The sequence below is a fragment of the Eutrema salsugineum genome, unplaced genomic scaffold (assembly GCF_000478725.1).
Source record: "Eutrema salsugineum unplaced genomic scaffold, Eutsalg1_0 scaffold_19, whole genome shotgun sequence".
In the NCBI taxonomy this organism is placed as follows: Eukaryota; Viridiplantae; Streptophyta; class Magnoliopsida; order Brassicales; family Brassicaceae; genus Eutrema; species Eutrema salsugineum.
This window is the reverse complement of record NW_006256838.1, coordinates 312763-327719: the sequence shown is the minus strand read 5'-3', so window position 1 is coordinate 327719 and position 14957 is coordinate 312763. Positions and strand designations below refer to the sequence as shown.

General features: G+C 38.9%; 5 protein-coding genes across 6 annotated transcripts; 3 read left to right on the top strand and 2 right to left on the bottom strand.

Annotated features, from left to right (window-relative positions):
• Positions 1-141: 141 nt before the first annotated feature.
• On the top strand, positions 142-1327 carry LOC18020198 (transmembrane protein 205). The gene is made up of 3 exons (XM_006402303.2): positions 142-499; positions 632-851; positions 925-1327. The coding sequence occupies exons 1-3, from the start codon at positions 294-296 to the stop codon at positions 1138-1140; spliced, it is 642 nt and encodes a 213-aa protein (XP_006402366.1). The 5' UTR covers positions 142-293; the 3' UTR covers positions 1141-1327.
• A 62-nt stretch (positions 1328-1389) lies between these two features.
• Positions 1390-3750, bottom strand: LOC18020296. Its single transcript, XM_006402304.2, has 4 exons — positions 3048-3750; positions 2565-2969; positions 1998-2477; positions 1390-1913 (listed from the first exon to the last, which is right to left on the bottom strand). The coding sequence occupies exons 1-4, from the start codon at positions 3564-3566 to the stop codon at positions 1407-1409; spliced, it is 1911 nt and encodes a 636-aa protein (XP_006402367.1). The 5' UTR covers positions 3567-3750; the 3' UTR covers positions 1390-1406.
• A 608-nt stretch (positions 3751-4358) lies between these two features.
• On the bottom strand, positions 4359-7162 carry LOC18020295 (dnaJ protein ERDJ3B). The gene is made up of 10 exons (XM_006402302.2): positions 6873-7162; positions 6590-6738; positions 6354-6489; positions 5803-5914; positions 5486-5602; positions 5307-5393; positions 5167-5226; positions 5005-5082; positions 4862-4933; positions 4359-4766 (listed from the first exon to the last, which is right to left on the bottom strand). The coding sequence occupies exons 1-10, from the start codon at positions 6941-6943 to the stop codon at positions 4608-4610; spliced, it is 1041 nt and encodes a 346-aa protein (XP_006402365.1). The 5' UTR covers positions 6944-7162; the 3' UTR covers positions 4359-4607.
• A 1050-nt stretch (positions 7163-8212) lies between these two features.
• On the top strand, positions 8213-10721 carry LOC18020294 (transcription factor MYB11). The gene is made up of 3 exons (XM_006402301.2): positions 8213-8443; positions 9333-9462; positions 9859-10721. Exons 1-3 carry the CDS (start codon positions 8311-8313, stop codon positions 10619-10621), a joined length of 1026 nt encoding a protein of 341 aa, XP_006402364.1. The 5' UTR covers positions 8213-8310; the 3' UTR covers positions 10622-10721.
• A 1029-nt stretch (positions 10722-11750) lies between these two features.
• Positions 11751-13772, top strand: LOC18020293. Of its 2 annotated transcripts, none has more exons than XM_024157119.1 (7): positions 11751-11857; positions 11977-12004; positions 12132-12241; positions 12338-12501; positions 12663-12782; positions 12923-13305; positions 13424-13772. In XM_024157119.1, the coding sequence occupies exons 1-7, from the start codon at positions 11782-11784 to the stop codon at positions 13668-13670; spliced, it is 1128 nt and encodes a 375-aa protein (XP_024012887.1). In that variant the 5' UTR covers positions 11751-11781; the 3' UTR covers positions 13671-13772. The 2 variants fall into 2 exon arrangements, with proteins under 2 accessions (XP_024012887.1, XP_024012886.1); XM_024157118.1 differs by having other exon boundaries at positions 11754-11857; positions 11965-12004.
• The last annotated feature ends 1185 nt before the right edge of the window (positions 13773-14957 follow it).

Below are 14957 nucleotides of genomic sequence, written 5' to 3'. Positions count from 1 at the left end.
AAATCACAAAACGAGTTGAAAAATATAAATTTCTGCGGCATGCAGCTTGTTGGTTCGGTCATCGGTGAACTATGTGCGGCGTTTAATAAAGATATATAAGAAGTTGACATTAATATCCCCAAGATCTGCGTTATGTTGGTTCGGTGTACTTTTAAATGCTGGGGGTACTTTTGTAAACGGAGATGGCTACCTACTCAAAGTCGACGTGAACAAAACGTGTGCGCGTCTTGTGTCTGTCTTTGAAGACTCTCAGCGATAATTTTCGAGAAGAGTAATCGGAAAAACCATCGGCGATGGGTTGGCTGACGAGATTTCTAGCAGCGGTGGCGTTTTTAGCCGCCGGAATTATATTCTCACCGGAGACATTCGGATCGCTGTCGAAAGGCGAGAATTCGGCGAAGCTTTTGATCTTCCTGAAGCTATCTCATCTACTCAGCTTCGCTACAGCTTGGGGCGCGGCTCTCTGGGCTACCTTCATCGGCGGAATCATCATGTTCAAGTGCACTTCTATTCTCTAAATCAAATTTAATCGAATAAAAAAACGAATTCTATCCGATCATCTTCTTCAATTTCGTTGAATTGGGAAATTAGGTTCTGTGTGAAGTGTGATTCCGTGTTTTTGATTGATTAGGAATTTACCGAGGCATCAGTTTGGTAATCTTCAGAGCAAGATGTTTCCAGCGTATTTCACTCTGGTTGGTTCTTGCTGCGCAATTTCACTGTCTGCTTTTGGGTATTTACATCCATGGAAGTCATCTTCTGCTGTGGAGAAGTATCAGCTAGGGTTTCTTCTATCGGCTTTTGCTTTCAATCTCACCAATTTGCTTGTGTTCACTCCCATGACCATCGATGTAAGTTGTACACAAACACCATCTTCAGTCCTTTCCTGTGAACCAATGGTCTCTCTGTCTGTCTGTGATGTAGATGATGAAGCAAAGGCACAAAGTAGAGAGAGAAAACAACATTGGAGATGAGGTTGGGTGGTCTAAGAACAGAGAAAAGGCAAAGACTATCCCCAAGTTAGCTGCAATGAACAAGAAGTTTGGAATGATTCACGGCTTATCATCGCTAGCTAACATCTTTTCATTTGGAAGCCTCGCTATGCATTCCTGGTATCTTGCAGGGAAGATGGATCTCTAAGTTTCTCTCTTTTACTCATCTCTCTCTCCCCGTAGATTCTTGTCACAAAGCTTTTATGCCCCTTTAATGAATAAATCTCTCGCATTTTATTTGCCAACTATATCAGTACGAGAAGACTCCCTACGTATTTCACTGAAATCTTGAAATCTTGAAAGAATCTTGAATAAATCTCTCGCTTTTTTTGGTGCCCTCTTATACACTTTTAGTTCCTCCTTCTCTGAAATAATTGATGTGTGAGTTGTATTACAGAATAATAAGCTTAAGTTTCACTTGAAGAAACTAAAATGTGCTTGTGAGTGAAATATTACACCATAGACACTCATGATTAACAATCTAATTGGGAGAAAGAAGATGATCACTAGTTGACTACTCCTTGATGCGACAAATCTAGCTATGAGCTTCAAGGAATCTTTCCCAGTACGTATAATGTTTACAACAAGGAACTTGGCCTGCCATTGATCCCGCTCACCCTTGATCTGCTTCAGCTCTTTCCTGATCACGTGCCTCAATGCTTTCAGGTAAGAGCTCATGTCATGGTTTCTTTTGATTTTTCCTTCAGACCCATAAGACCAACGATCGCTGAGAATCTCGAGAGGGTGTGGTGAATTAAAGAAGACGCTCTTTGCAGCCCTTAGTCCTTTTTCTGTTTCGTCGGTATCCTTCGATGTTAAGACATAGAGACCACTTCCTGGAGGAAGCAGAGGGTGTGGGGGAGAGAATCTCTCGGATGGTTGCAGAATTAGAAGCTTTCCCATTGGAGAATACAATAAATTCTGCAGAATTAAAAACAAAAACAAACAGGGTAAGCCAAGAAGCAACGATCTGAAGCAAACAGCTTAAGATATCTTTCACATTACCTGGTTATTCAGACAAGGATGGTTCCGGAAGTTTCTGTTCAATGCCTTGAGAAGCTTTGCAGCTCGGTCTGGGTAATTGCAGGAGAATGCTCGGGGTACAATATCTCTATGCATCGAGATTCCAAGAAGATGACTCTTAGGCAATCCCAGTTTCTGAAGAAGCCTATCGCCTCCGCACATGATGCAAGGTGAACCAAAGGTGATCACCGGAAGCAGAGAAGAAGCCGGGACTTGACCTCGGATCAGAAGCATGAGGTTCACTAACAATGACAAGCTTCCTCCTAGAGAATGTCCGCTAAACCGAAGAAAAGCACGGTTCTTGCCACGTGAATTGAGGTGGGCGTGAACTTCCGGTAACATCTGTTCGTATATTCCTTTTGCAGCTTCGTATATGCCTCTGTGAACAGGCACATCAAGCTCCTCGAAAGGGACTGGCTCGAATAGAAGGTTAGCTTGCCATGAGGCCAATGAGTCTGAACCCTGTTAAGATGATTGAACCTTCTTAATTAAGCTTATCTTTTGGCAAATCTCAAGACCATGAAAGACTAACCACAGAGAAAAAATTACCTGAATAAAGAAGAACCGTGTGCCACTTTTATCATCGTCGCATATGAACCACTCACAAGGCGGTGAACGGTTTGATTTCAGATCATCCGCGACCGCCTGCTTGGCTTCCTCTTTCGCTGCCACAACGGCTGTAACCGAATCAGCAGTGGCCATCAGAGATGCTTCGTTCTCTTGACGTTTAGAGGATCCAAAAGGAAGCACAGTTTTTGAATGGGAAAAGAGACGAGATGCTGCGGAAGCAGCTATTCTGTAAGCCACAGCTGGGTTAATGAGCTTCTTCTCCTCCTCCTCCTTCTCGCCATTGTTATTATCCTCCTGTTGATCAGAAGAAACCCTAAGACTGATCCTCTTCTCAATTGAGGAAGTCACAAATCTCAGTTTCTGATATTTCAACAGATTCTCAGGCTGTAACAACGAAAACGAGTCAAAAACAAAGAATCAGAAACACAGAGTCGAGGTTTTGTTTCAATATCTTCAGGTCACCTTGATTTTAGGGATTGAATAAGCCAAATTTCCCAAATATGACAATTTCGCAAACATCTGTGCATCATCCAGAGGAATTTTCATGAGCATCTTCGAGAAGTGTTCTCTATCAAACACAATCTCCTCCTTTTCTTCCTCTTCGTCATCGATCCTGCAGAAATCGCATTCGTCGCATAAGTCGTCCTTGTTCGATTCCGTAACTTCGTCTTCCTCCTCTCCACCACCACCTCCTGATCGTTGCCGCTTCCCTTTCCAGATTGACCCAACCTCCAGAATCCTCAAAACCCAGTTTCCGCTTCGCTCCTCTCTCTCCGACGAAATGGCGTCGTCTCTCACCGTTTCCTTCCTTCCCTTCCCGATCCGCAGAAACTCAAGCGGACGACGTGAAACCCAAGGCGGCAAAGATCCAGTCGCTGGTTTCTCCTCCACAGAGCCTCCGATCGCGCGAATCAGCGACGGTCCCACCGGAATTTTCGGAAATACTCCTTGCACCGACATTTTTAAGAAAACACCGTCCATAATAACCTTCTTCGTTTATGTTACAATGACTATAAATCCCTATATACATACGTTACGTATACGTATCCTTATACGAGTGGCGGAATTTTCCGGCGTTAGCGTGCAAGTTTGGATGAATCTGTCGTCGATTTTGGTCTCTTCTCAGCCTCCTCCTCCGATCAATCTTACTTTGACAGAGATGACTCTCAACCCACACACACGTTATATATGTATGTATTTCGTATACATATGTAGAAAAGCAGGTGAACGAACTTTAACACGCCTTAATGCGGCGTAAATTTAATTGGTTTTAAGGTTTAATTATGATTAAGGGTTGGGATCTTTCTCGGTGGATCGGTTGGGACACGTGGAAGGTGAAGAAGCGTCTAAGAGCCAGACTCTCCCACGTTTCTTGGAACAAACCAGCTGCTGTATATTTATTTAGTTGGACTTTTCATCACAACAACTAAAACCTACCTTTGTCGCCAAATAAATAAAATTCGAAATACAAAACTCTTAATTTTACTATTTTCTTAACTCAATTTTGTTCTGTAAACTCAACTTCGGAGGGATTTGCAGTTTTATCCCTTTCGCATCAATGGAGGTTTCACTCGTCCTAATGTGTTATTCAATTTCTCGAATAATTCATAAATTTCAAAAGAGGGCATTTTGTACCATATTTTTTCTAAATAGAAGAAAATGTAGCTCGTAAGTACTTATGAACTCTTCTGTAATAAAAAATATTTTTGATTGATTCAACTATAACTAGCACACTGCACACCAAAAAAGTATTGGAAACAGAAGTCACAGAAGTAATCCAAAACCTAGACGATTCATAAATATGCACTAATTTGATTAACAAAAGCAAAAAGAAACTAAACAAAAAAAAAAGACAATTTGATCAAAACCAACTCGTGGCTTTTCTCATCTTCCTCTTTGTCTCTCCTTTTTTTTTTCTATATTAAGAACCTAGTCATGTTACATTAGGACCATCACAAGTTCTTTTTGAAACCCCAAACTTCTAGAGAGAGAGCGACAGAGAGAGAAAAAGAGAGAGGAGTACTAAGCGAAGACTTCTTTAATCTTCTTCTTCTGATCCTCAGTAAGAGAAGAAGGAAACAAAACCTCAAAAGTGACAAAGAGGTTGCCTTTCTTTGTGCTGTAATGAAGTGGCATCCCTTCTCCTTTGAACTTCTTCACTTCTTTAGGCTTTGTAATTCCCTATGTCACAATATTCAAACCCCCCCCAAAGAAAAACCCATTAAATCATAAAAGGATCAATCGAGTGTTATGTGTGTAGAGAATGCTAGTGTTACCTTAGAACTGATGTCAACTTCGTGATCATCCAAGTGTTTGAATGATTTCTCAAATCCAACTAGCGCCTCAACCTGAAGGGAGATTAAAGTGGAATCAATCAATAAATAAATAAATACACAAGATGTTTGTGCAATTTATTTACCAGTGTAATGTTGACGGTCATGTGTAGATCGTTGCCATCTCTCCGGAAGCGGGCATGTGGTGCAGTTTTTATCCGGAACTGTCAAATATACAATAATGGTTAATTCTCTGATCTTGAAATTTGGTGAAATCAAGGATAAGGAAACTTAGGGAAGCAACTAACCTTAAGGTCACCAGGTTCGCCGTCGAGAATGGGTTCACCATCTTCATAAAAAGACACTTCCTGAAAGGGGAAATCGATAAGCTCACGGTGAAATGTGGTGTCTAAGGTTTACAATAAGGGAGTAGAGTTTTAAGACTTACTTCTCCGTCTTTCATTCCTTTCTCGATATCAACCGTGACAAAGTATCCCTCCCGTTCGTACTTGACATTGGGGCATTGGTCACAGACCTTCAAAGAACCAGACGATTATGTTTTAAACAGGTGAGCATGATATTGAACTGAAGAGGATGATTTGAGAGATTTTAATAGATCTGCCTCACCTGCTCTGTCATCTGTTGGAACATTCCAGGACCGATTTGTCTGTGATAAACCTCATTCCTGCAGTTGCACTTTCTCTTTCCAGGAGCTGGTTTTATGACATTCTTCTCCCTCCATACCTGATAATTTATCGTAGGACACCACACTCTTTCAGAAACCAAAACTTAAGGCAAGTTCTTTCATACATATTTCCTCCACAACCAATCTATTCTAACCTAACCATCTCTCAAACGTAAATAATGACTGAATGACACTTATAAATTATGTTCATTAATAATGACAATAGTAACATCCTGATAGACAGGGACCTTTAACATACCTTCACAGAGCCTCCCATGTATAGATCTTCCAGAGTCGCCTCAAGTTCCACAATCACGTCATCACCCTTGACAACCTTCTCTTCTTCCTCCATCGAACCTCCACCAAAAAACCTAATAGGCACATTAATAATCTCTGCACATTAATCTGTTACATTTTTTTACACATATGTAACACATTATCAAAATTTAGGAACTATTCGCATTACAGTAATTACCATTAACATTACCAAATTTATTGGTATCCACTATCCATACATAAAAAAGCCAGTTCACTTCTACCCTAAGGATGGGTTAGAAAAGATAAAACCTCTCAGACAAGCGTTTTTCAAAACCCAAACTCAGGTGCTTGAAAAACACCTTAACCACTGTTTTCTGTTCCATGATTCACAGAATCTGATAACCCTGAATCTTATACCACGAGTAGGAACCTAAAGAGTAATCTTCTAATTAACGAGCAAGATTACTCGGATAAAATGTCAATAACATTGGTCTTTATTCCACTAATAATTCCTCTAATGCTTACCATCTTAAAAAAAAAAGAGAAACTTACTGGCTAAATATATCCTGCATATTCATGCCCCCTCCTCCTCCTCCTCGTCCTCCATTTGCAGCAAACTGTTTTAGCCCTTCTTCCCCATACTTGTTATATATCTCCCTCTTCTCCTCATCCGAGAGCACTTCATAAGCTGTTACATCAACAACGGCGCCATAAGCTCAATTTTTTTTTCAAAACGAAAAAGGGTTCATCATGAGTGTGAAGAATTAGAAGCTACAACAGGAAAATACCGTTATTGATCTCGGCGAATTTGCGATTTGCTTCCTCGTTTCCTTGATTCTTATCGGGATGATACTTCAAAGCGAGTTTCCTGTAAGCTCTCTTGATCTGTTCGTCAGACGCACCTTTCGGTACTTGCAACACATCGTAGTAGCTCTTCCTGAATCACACACACACACACACCATAGATTTATTAGATTTCGCAATGCACACAAAATGCTACGACAGAGGAGCATTCACAGGCGAATAAACTGCACATTCTATGGCACTAAGGCATCGAAAGATTGAGCTTACCCGGAAAGGACACAAATGGCGTAAGAAAGTGCGAACAATACAATACACAGCTTCGACCACCGAATCGCCATGGAAAACGAAATCAGGAGAGAATCAGATCTCTCCCAAAGGACTTCAACTCCAACCTGAGATTCGTTTCGATTGTTAACAAGAAAACTCCCCGATTTAACAAGACCGAAGATCTCCTTTGGCCTTATTATTATTTCTCCTTATTGAGGGAACTCGAATCTCCACCCACACTTCCCTTTCTCTCTTTCACGGAACGATGAAATTCGAACTCCGTGGTCGGTTTACGTGTACATTGCAGCGATTGACCAATCAGGGTTAAGTCTCTGACAAACATAACCAATAAGTATCAGCCACGTGTTAAAAAACACCGCTAGTAGAATCTGTGACTTTTCTTTTCTTCGACTAGGCTATATTTCTTAACAAGGCTCAAGGCCCATTTGCAACTCCACCTAACATGTGCACGTAAAACCGTTAAGAGTGGATTGTATGGGCCTAAAACGCAATCATATATTATACGTTGTGCATTGGTTATCAAACACTACACTAGTCCCATGAAATACTTATTTATCAAAAAAAAACAATAAGAGTGTAGTTAGATCATTTATATATTTTGTTGCTTTATAAATTTGCATGCAAAGAAACATAGACTGGTTTAGGACAATCTGTCATGTCAGGTCTCTTGAATCTTCGCATCTTCGACGAGTGGTCCCAGTCCATTACTACCATTTACTGTCAGCTGAGAAAATGCTGACAAGAGTAAATACGATGGTGAAAAACAAAAAAAAAAAAAACAAAAATAGAAGAAGTAGATACGATGTTCATATATATATATCGTCCATGATATAAGGAAGAATTACTGAGAAGAAAGTACGATTTATATATCATTGTTAGATGATTGATCGAATCCGCACTGATTACTACGGACATGGATGGAGCGGGATATAAAGAAGAATAGATCCCATGCGCAAACGTGTGTACGACAGACGTCCGCAAACAACTTTACATGGACACATTCATTAGGTTATGATGTTATTATATGTAAGCAAGTTTATGATTCATTTTTGTAAGATCTATTAGCGATAAGACCGAGCCAGCGTGGACTATTCACGAGCTCTCGACCGTGGATGAGCCACGACTTCGGTCTCAACAAAGGCTTACGTGGCATATTCTATCACCTGAGACGTGTCACCATCTCCTCACCTCAATCCCCCTTCTCTCCCTCTTGAAGTCCTCTATCTCTCCTCTTATTTCCCCTATAAATATTATTAAAATACCGAATCAATCGCTGTTTGTGGTGTCGTCACTTCACTAATTCATATATTTATATAATATATATATATATATCTCTCTCTCTCTAGCGATTGACTTTAGAGGTCAAGTGAAGTGAGTGAAACTTAACATATATATATATATATAGTCGCCGGAACTAATGGGAAGAGCGCCGTGCTGTGAGAAAGTGGGAATGAAGAAGGGGCGATGGACGGCGGAGGAAGACCAGATTCTCTCCGACTACATTCGTTCAAACGGCGAAGGCTCGTGGCGTGCTCTTCCCAAAAATGCCGGTACTATATATATACACTCTCTCCCGTGATTTCTTTACTTGTGAAAGTTAAGCATTCAACTCTACCGTACTGTGACTGTCAATGGGTGGATTTTTTTCTCAATGCCTACGTGTAGATGCTGCCTCGCCCTCTACAGTGAATTTCTATGATTAATATAATTGTGAATCAATTACATGATTTAGGGTTTATTAAAATATACATGAAAAACAATAATCTAATTTTTATTAGAAAAATTCTCAAGCGTATATGTACCCAATTAGATAAAAACATGACTTCACCATGATCAATTTCAGTTTTTTTTTTACTAATAACTCATTGGTGTGTACTAATATATAGAAGATATTTAAGTGAGTGAACGAAGAAGTTCGCTTTCTATTCCTTTATTAATATTCATCGTAGTATGTATATGCATGTATTAACGTTTTGTCTTGTGTTAAAAGTATCTAATAAAACCTAAAGTGGTTGGCCTTGAATAATAGGTCCACATGCATGATTTAACAGCATTTGATTTGTTTCTACATAATGTATCCTTCCTTACTATGATGTATGCATCAGTGTTCGGGGATGAAATAAACAAAAATAAATAAAAACGTTTGGCATAACGCATAATCGATTTTTAGATGAAGACAAAAAAAAAAAAAACTTCTTGCCAACATTTCGAATCGTAATATTCTAAGAATATCATGTTTGGTCATTTATTATTCAGCCAAAATGGCCTTCTCGTTCTCAGACACTATTGACATAGGGACTATAAACTCGCAACTAAAAACTTATTATTTCAAACGGAGCTACTTATATTTAGAACAAGAAAAAAAAATGTATAATTGACTTTCTTTTATATGCCTTGAAATCTGACATGTTGTTATTTTGAATTAACTAACTAAAAAAGGGCTGAAAAGATGCGGAAAGAGCTGTAGATTGAGATGGATAAACTATCTGAGATCAGACCTCAAGAGAGGAAACATAACTCCCGAAGAAGAGGAGCTAATTGTTAAGTTGCATTCCACTTTGGGAAACAGGTAATCTATTTATTTGAACAAAATGTGATTTATGTATATATGACGTCATTTGTCTGTACTGTATTTAAAAAAAAACACGTTCACGTGATATTTATATGTAGTATTAATCAAGGTTACATCGTAAATTAATATCTTTCGTTGTCTCATTTCTTTATCTTTAAGTTCAGACAAGAAGAGTTTTAAGCATTTCGTATTTATGCATCCGTGATTAAATATCAACCATCACCGATCATTCACATAAATACGTTTTAAGCGAACTTATTTAGTTGTTTAGCGCAAATCAATACTACATTTCTATATTTGAAAACACTTTTAAACAAGATTGTTACTACGTCGTCTAAATGATTTAACAGCTAAATTTGGAATAACGTTAAAACCCTTAATTGTATATTGCAGGTGGTCGACAATTGCCAGTAATCTACCAGGAAGAACAGACAACGAAATTAAAAACTACTGGAACTCTCATCTCAGCCGCAAACTCCACAATTTCATCAGAAAATCAACGGTCATGAATGTAGTCGAGAATGCTCCTCTGCCTCCCTCTCTGCCGCCGCAAAAGCGAAGACCCGGTAGAACCAGCAGATCCTCCATGAAACCCAAATCTATCCTAAACCCTAGAAACCAGAAAACCCCAAATTCTCTAGAGGCAAACAAAAACGACGTAGTTTTACCGATCAGTACAAAGAAGAATGCACAAGAAGGCGCATTAAATGTGTTGTCAAGTTATAGCGTGAGTGGAGCCGAGGAGACAGGTTTAGGACCATGTAGCTATGGAGACGTTCGTTACTGTAACCCGAGCATTAATGGCGACGATGGGGTATTTTGTAACAATGACGACATCTATAATACTAACTCGTTTCTGTCGGACGAGCCTAATGCCGTCCACGTGTTCTCATCTAAGTCGAACAATGCAGAAGACTCTGACAAGAAGAGAGGGTTCTCCGCTGGTCGCGAGAATATGGACACGATGGCTGATGATTTCATTGACTGGGACTTTGTTTGTAGAGAAGGTCAATCCCTTTGGGACGTGAAAGAGGGTCCTCCTGAGTCAGTTTTGTCGTCCTGGCTGTTAGATGGTGAAAAATTTGAATCCGACGACTTCGGAGAACCGTTGGATCTCGACGAGGAAAATGCGATGGTTGCTTGGCTTTTGTCTTGAAAGATTGACACCGTCAACTTTTTCCTCCAAACAATTTAGCATAGGTCCCACTTCCTCGTTGGTTTATGAATATGTAGGTTCCTTTTTTTTGTTCTGTGTAAATTCGGCTTTTGACGGTGAAAAACAAAACAAAGTAAAGTCGATCTTCTTCTATATATATAAATGCATGGATCGTTGGTAAGGCTTCATCACACTATATATATCTTCAGTATCTCTCGAGAGTCGTGAATCATCAATCTAATATTTGATATCTAACCAAAACAAACGTTTTAAACTCAAACTCTCAACCGAGAAGATATTTTGGATCAAGTTGATATTTTTTTCATATACGAACCTGCGTACTAGTACCAAAAGCGAAAGCGAAACAATGAGGGATCGGTATCTTACGTTTAGAAGTACGATTTTGTCCATCTTCACCATAATAATGCCTCATGTGATGCCATGCACATTTGTCTCTTTAATTTTTTTTCTTTTTTTTTTTCTTACGGTGGCCATATGATACTTAACTTTTATAGAATAACCCTTGACTCAGACACACTTCATGTTCCGATCAATGGTACTACAAAAATAGCAGAAGAAAACAAACTAATACAAAAATCATGGTAATGCAGCCAATGTAAAGCTCTTCGAAGTTCGAAATACTAAGACAGTTGTGAACTAGTGATGTCTTTCGAATATTTAAGTTCCCCATAAATGACAATTTTTTAAGTAGAAAAATTAAGTAATATTAGCATGCAGGATAAATGGTGAAAATTGAACATTGGAGAAATACTAATTTCGCAAAACTATTTTAAAACGATAATGACCTATCATATCATCGTAAAATGTGTTTATCTGTGTCACAAGAAACATAAGAGTTTGCAATACATTTATTGAATCACATTACTATTCGTCTATTCGACTACTACATGGCCGACTGATGGGTAAACAGTTAAAAACTAGTATAAAAAATCATAAAGTCTGAAATCCGAACCAACAATATTTCTCAAATTTGTTGCTGAGAAACCATACGAAGTTAGTGAAAGCCTATAAAGGGCCCAATGACCAAGGCCCAGTAAAAGAACAGACAGCTAACCCGGTGTCGTTTTTGAATGTACCCTTCCCTCTGCGTTTGATTCCTGGTGCTCCTTCCTCTCTTTGTTCCCGGCATAGCGACGACGATGTTTGCGGCGAGAGTACGAGCTTCCCTAAAACCTCTGTTCCACGGAAGACACAGCTCCTACTTAAGCCGAAACTGTACGTTAATCCGTTCCTTGTATTAATCTTGCATCTCCATTAGACTTTCTGATTTTTAAATTCCTGGAAATGAAATATCTCGAAATAGCTAATTCGGTGTTTCCCAGGTGAAATTGCAGCGACTTCGAGGCGTGTTTTACTTGATAGGTGAGGTTTGATTTCATATTTCCCACTGTGTTCTGGATTTAAGCAATGTTTATTATCATTAAGGGCTTTGATTGCCTCACCTGTCTCGTTGAGGTTTTAGCTCACAAACAATGGATCTTGTTGATAGATACAATGATGGGGATCGGACTCTGACTAGCTTGCGATTACCTGGAAACAAACTTTTCCACGGCGCATTTCATAGTTCCCCACAGTCTTCTTCCTCCGAAACTGATGTAGGTACGCTTACTAACCAGAGGATATGTTCTTTACCCCCAAAAAAGAAAAAAGAAAAGTGAGCTTGTTTTCTTCTGCTTCTTATCTGTGAACTTTCAGGAGTGAAAACTCGCACTCCTGCTGCGTTATTTAGTTCTGTTGAGGATGATTATTTCTCAGAGTTGGGTTCTGTAGAAAAAGACCAGAACCGGAATGTGGTTGTGCAGCTGTTAACTAAGGTGCCAGAACCTTTTCAGGGTGAGGAGAAACCAAAGCTTTCTCAGGTACATTGGTATCATCTTTCTGTAATCTTGGTTAGTGAAGTAAAGTTTCATTCGTGGTAGCCTTAGGATGCTCATCAGTAGTGCATTTAGCAGACCAATGGTTTTATCCAAATATATTAAGCATTCTTAAGTCAGCCGAGTTTGGTTTTTATTTCTACCAGAGTACTAAAGGCAGAAAGAAGAAGAAGAAGAAGAAGAAGAAGAAGAAGAAGAAGCATGAACAAGCTTCTGAACCAATTTCCAAGCCAAAGTTGCTGACTGAAAAGCCTGAAATTTCTTGGGTATATACGTTTTCAAACTTTTTTCGGGTGTTCAAGGTTATATTTATTTTATTCCGAGATAGACGGACAAGATTGTTGCTGTTTGATTCAAAGAAAAAGATTGAATGCTCTTAATGGTGCTCAGTCCTTTTTCTTACCAGAAAACTAATGGCGAGAGGAAGACCGAAGCAGATGCGTCTTTGCCAGAAAGAAATGTTACGGATTCATTCTCCAAGCCAAGCAAGTCATCGTCTTCGATTCCACATCACGAATCCAAGGCTCAAAACATAATCAGTCCCAGTTCCGAGGAGAAGATCGAAACTAGCTCCAAGGGTTCTTCTACCTCCAGTTCACATTCAAATCATCCCTCTTTGACTGTCGTTTTAAGGATTGGTAATCTAAACTCGAAAACAACTGATACAATGATACACTCGAGGTGCTTGTCGATTGGCTGGCTTGAAGGGCTTGCTAGGGTTAATGAGGAAAGTGTTGACGTTTCGTTTCGAGCGAGAAACATGAACGAAGTAAATTCTATACTGGAAAAGTAAGTAAAAAAAAAATAAAGAAGAAACCAGTCTTGTTTGGTTCTTGATTCAGAATCCCTGAAGGTGTTCTTGTTGAATTACACTGATACTTCATTTCTTGTCAACTGCTTTTTCCAGGCTAAACAGTGCAACCGTAGATCACTCTCAATGGATGGCTGAGATTGTACCAGAAGCTGAAGAAGCTTTGAGGGATCAAATGGGAATGAGGATGAGTAGCTGTTTCGACGATCTTGAGAAGCAACTGATGATGCGGCGGATTCTTGTGAAAGACTTGGAAATTCTGGTGCATTCGGTTATACATCTGGAGAACCATCCAATGGCTCGACAAGGAACTAATGCTTTAGGGTGTTCTCAAGAAGCCTAGTGGCGCTTTTGGGTTTTTGTTGATTCTTACAGTCACCTTAATAACTGATTGAATTGGGGGTTAAATTAATGATTTATGAAAGTAACCATCTTCATTCAGAGATTTTATCCCGTTTTCTATATTTAAAGACTTTGAACTTTTCTCAATTTTTCTCAATTCCTTTTACTTAAATTATATATTATATATGAAAATTATAATCTAAGTATATAACCAACTTACAACACTATTGGTTTATGGGAAATAGAAAGTTCCCATACATAAACAGTGAGACAGATCAGATCACCGCAGAAATTTTATTCCATTTTCTATATTTAAACTTTTCTCATTTTTTCTCAATTCCTTTTACTTAAAGGGACCCTTACTTAAATTATATATTATAGGAAAATTATAATATAACCAACTTACACTATTGGTTTATGGGAAATAGAAAGTTCCCACACATAAACAGTGAGACAGATCAGATCAGCACAGCTCAGTGATGAAGAAGTGTACAGTTATATACAGTAGAGAGCTGGTCGCGATTGATTGAAGTGACTCATCCCACGTCACTTTTTTTGCAGCTTGTATATTTTTGGTCCTAAGAATATATTTCCTATTGATTAATCCCATATATCTCCGGTATTAAAAAAAACAAAAACAAAATTCAATACTATGCTATGACATGCCTGACGATTCTTAAATTTTTTAATATCTCTTATGAAAGCTCTCCAATGCGTTAAGAAAGCATTAAGGTCCCATGACATGACTGTCTTTAATGTAATCTGGCCCAAATTATTAACTCTCATTGGAGTTTTATGGCGAAGAAAGAAAGAAAAAAGAAGTGAGATATTCACTTTTCAGAGGAGTGGGTCATGTCAAGTATGGAGCTCCTCTGTTCTTAATACTCTTCTCTTACGACAACTCACGTGGCCCTTCTTCTGTTTTTTCACAAAATAATCAGAGAAGTTGTGTATATGAGTGTATAAGCGAATGTAGATGCAGCATTGGGCCCAAAACGAAGACAGGTTCATGTGGTTTGAATCGTATATTTTCAGATAGATAAGACAGCTAAATGTTTGTTGATGTGCGGTGTGGATCTTCTTAGGTCGCTATACGTGCACGTAATCTCATTTAATATTCGGTTTTATTCTCAACGACAACTATTGCCGCAGCCTTGACAGCAGAAAACGACACCGTTTTTCATATTTTAACTCGTTATTAATTGGTGTCTCTCAAACAAAATTCATTACTAAGCTTATGGAGTCTATCCAGCCATGGTTTGTGGAGCAAAACCGGAAGCCATTAAAA

Bases quoted from the DNA above. Each gene is read 5' to 3' on its own strand.
- LOC18020294 (XM_006402301.2), top strand. From the start codon at position 8,311: ATGGGAAGAGCGCCGTGCTGTGAGAAAGTGGGAATGAAGAAGGGGCGA. The intron at 8,444-9,332 runs GTACTATATATA...TAACTAAAAAAG, and splicing joins TGCTCTTCCCAAAAATGCCG to GGCTGAAAAGATGCGGAAAG. The intron at 9,463-9,858 runs GTAATCTATTTA...TGTATATTGCAG, and splicing joins CATTCCACTTTGGGAAACAG to GTGGTCGACAATTGCCAGTA.
- LOC18020295 (XM_006402302.2), bottom strand. From the start codon at position 6,943: ATGGCGATTCGGTGGTCGAAGCTGTGTATTGTATTGTTCGCACTTTCT. The intron at 6,490-6,589 runs GTATTTTCCTGT...TTGATGTAACAG, and splicing joins ATTCGCCGAGATCAATAACG to CTTATGAAGTGCTCTCGGAT. The intron at 5,915-6,353 runs GTAAGTTTCTCT...TGTGCCTATTAG, and splicing joins ATGCAGGATATATTTAGCCA to GTTTTTTGGTGGAGGTTCGA.
- LOC18020198 (XM_006402303.2), top strand. From the start codon at position 294: ATGGGTTGGCTGACGAGATTTCTAGCAGCGGTGGCGTTTTTAGCCGCC. The intron at 500-631 runs GTGCACTTCTAT...TTGATTGATTAG, and splicing joins GGCGGAATCATCATGTTCAA to GAATTTACCGAGGCATCAGT. The intron at 852-924 runs GTAAGTTGTACA...TCTGTGATGTAG, and splicing joins TCACTCCCATGACCATCGAT to ATGATGAAGCAAAGGCACAA.
- LOC18020293 (XM_024157118.1), top strand. From the start codon at position 11,782: ATGTTTGCGGCGAGAGTACGAGCTTCCCTAAAACCTCTGTTCCACGGA. The intron at 12,242-12,337 runs GTACGCTTACTA...GTGAACTTTCAG, and splicing joins TTCCTCCGAAACTGATGTAG to GAGTGAAAACTCGCACTCCT. The intron at 12,502-12,662 runs GTACATTGGTAT...TATTTCTACCAG, and splicing joins AGAAACCAAAGCTTTCTCAG to AGTACTAAAGGCAGAAAGAA.
- LOC18020296 (XM_006402304.2), bottom strand. From the start codon at position 3,566: ATGGACGGTGTTTTCTTAAAAATGTCGGTGCAAGGAGTATTTCCGAAA. The intron at 2,970-3,047 runs GTGACCTGAAGA...TCGTTGTTACAG, and splicing joins ATTCAATCCCTAAAATCAAG to CCTGAGAATCTGTTGAAATA. The intron at 1,914-1,997 runs GTAATGTGAAAG...TTAATTCTGCAG, and splicing joins ATCCTTGTCTGAATAACCAG to AATTTATTGTATTCTCCAAT.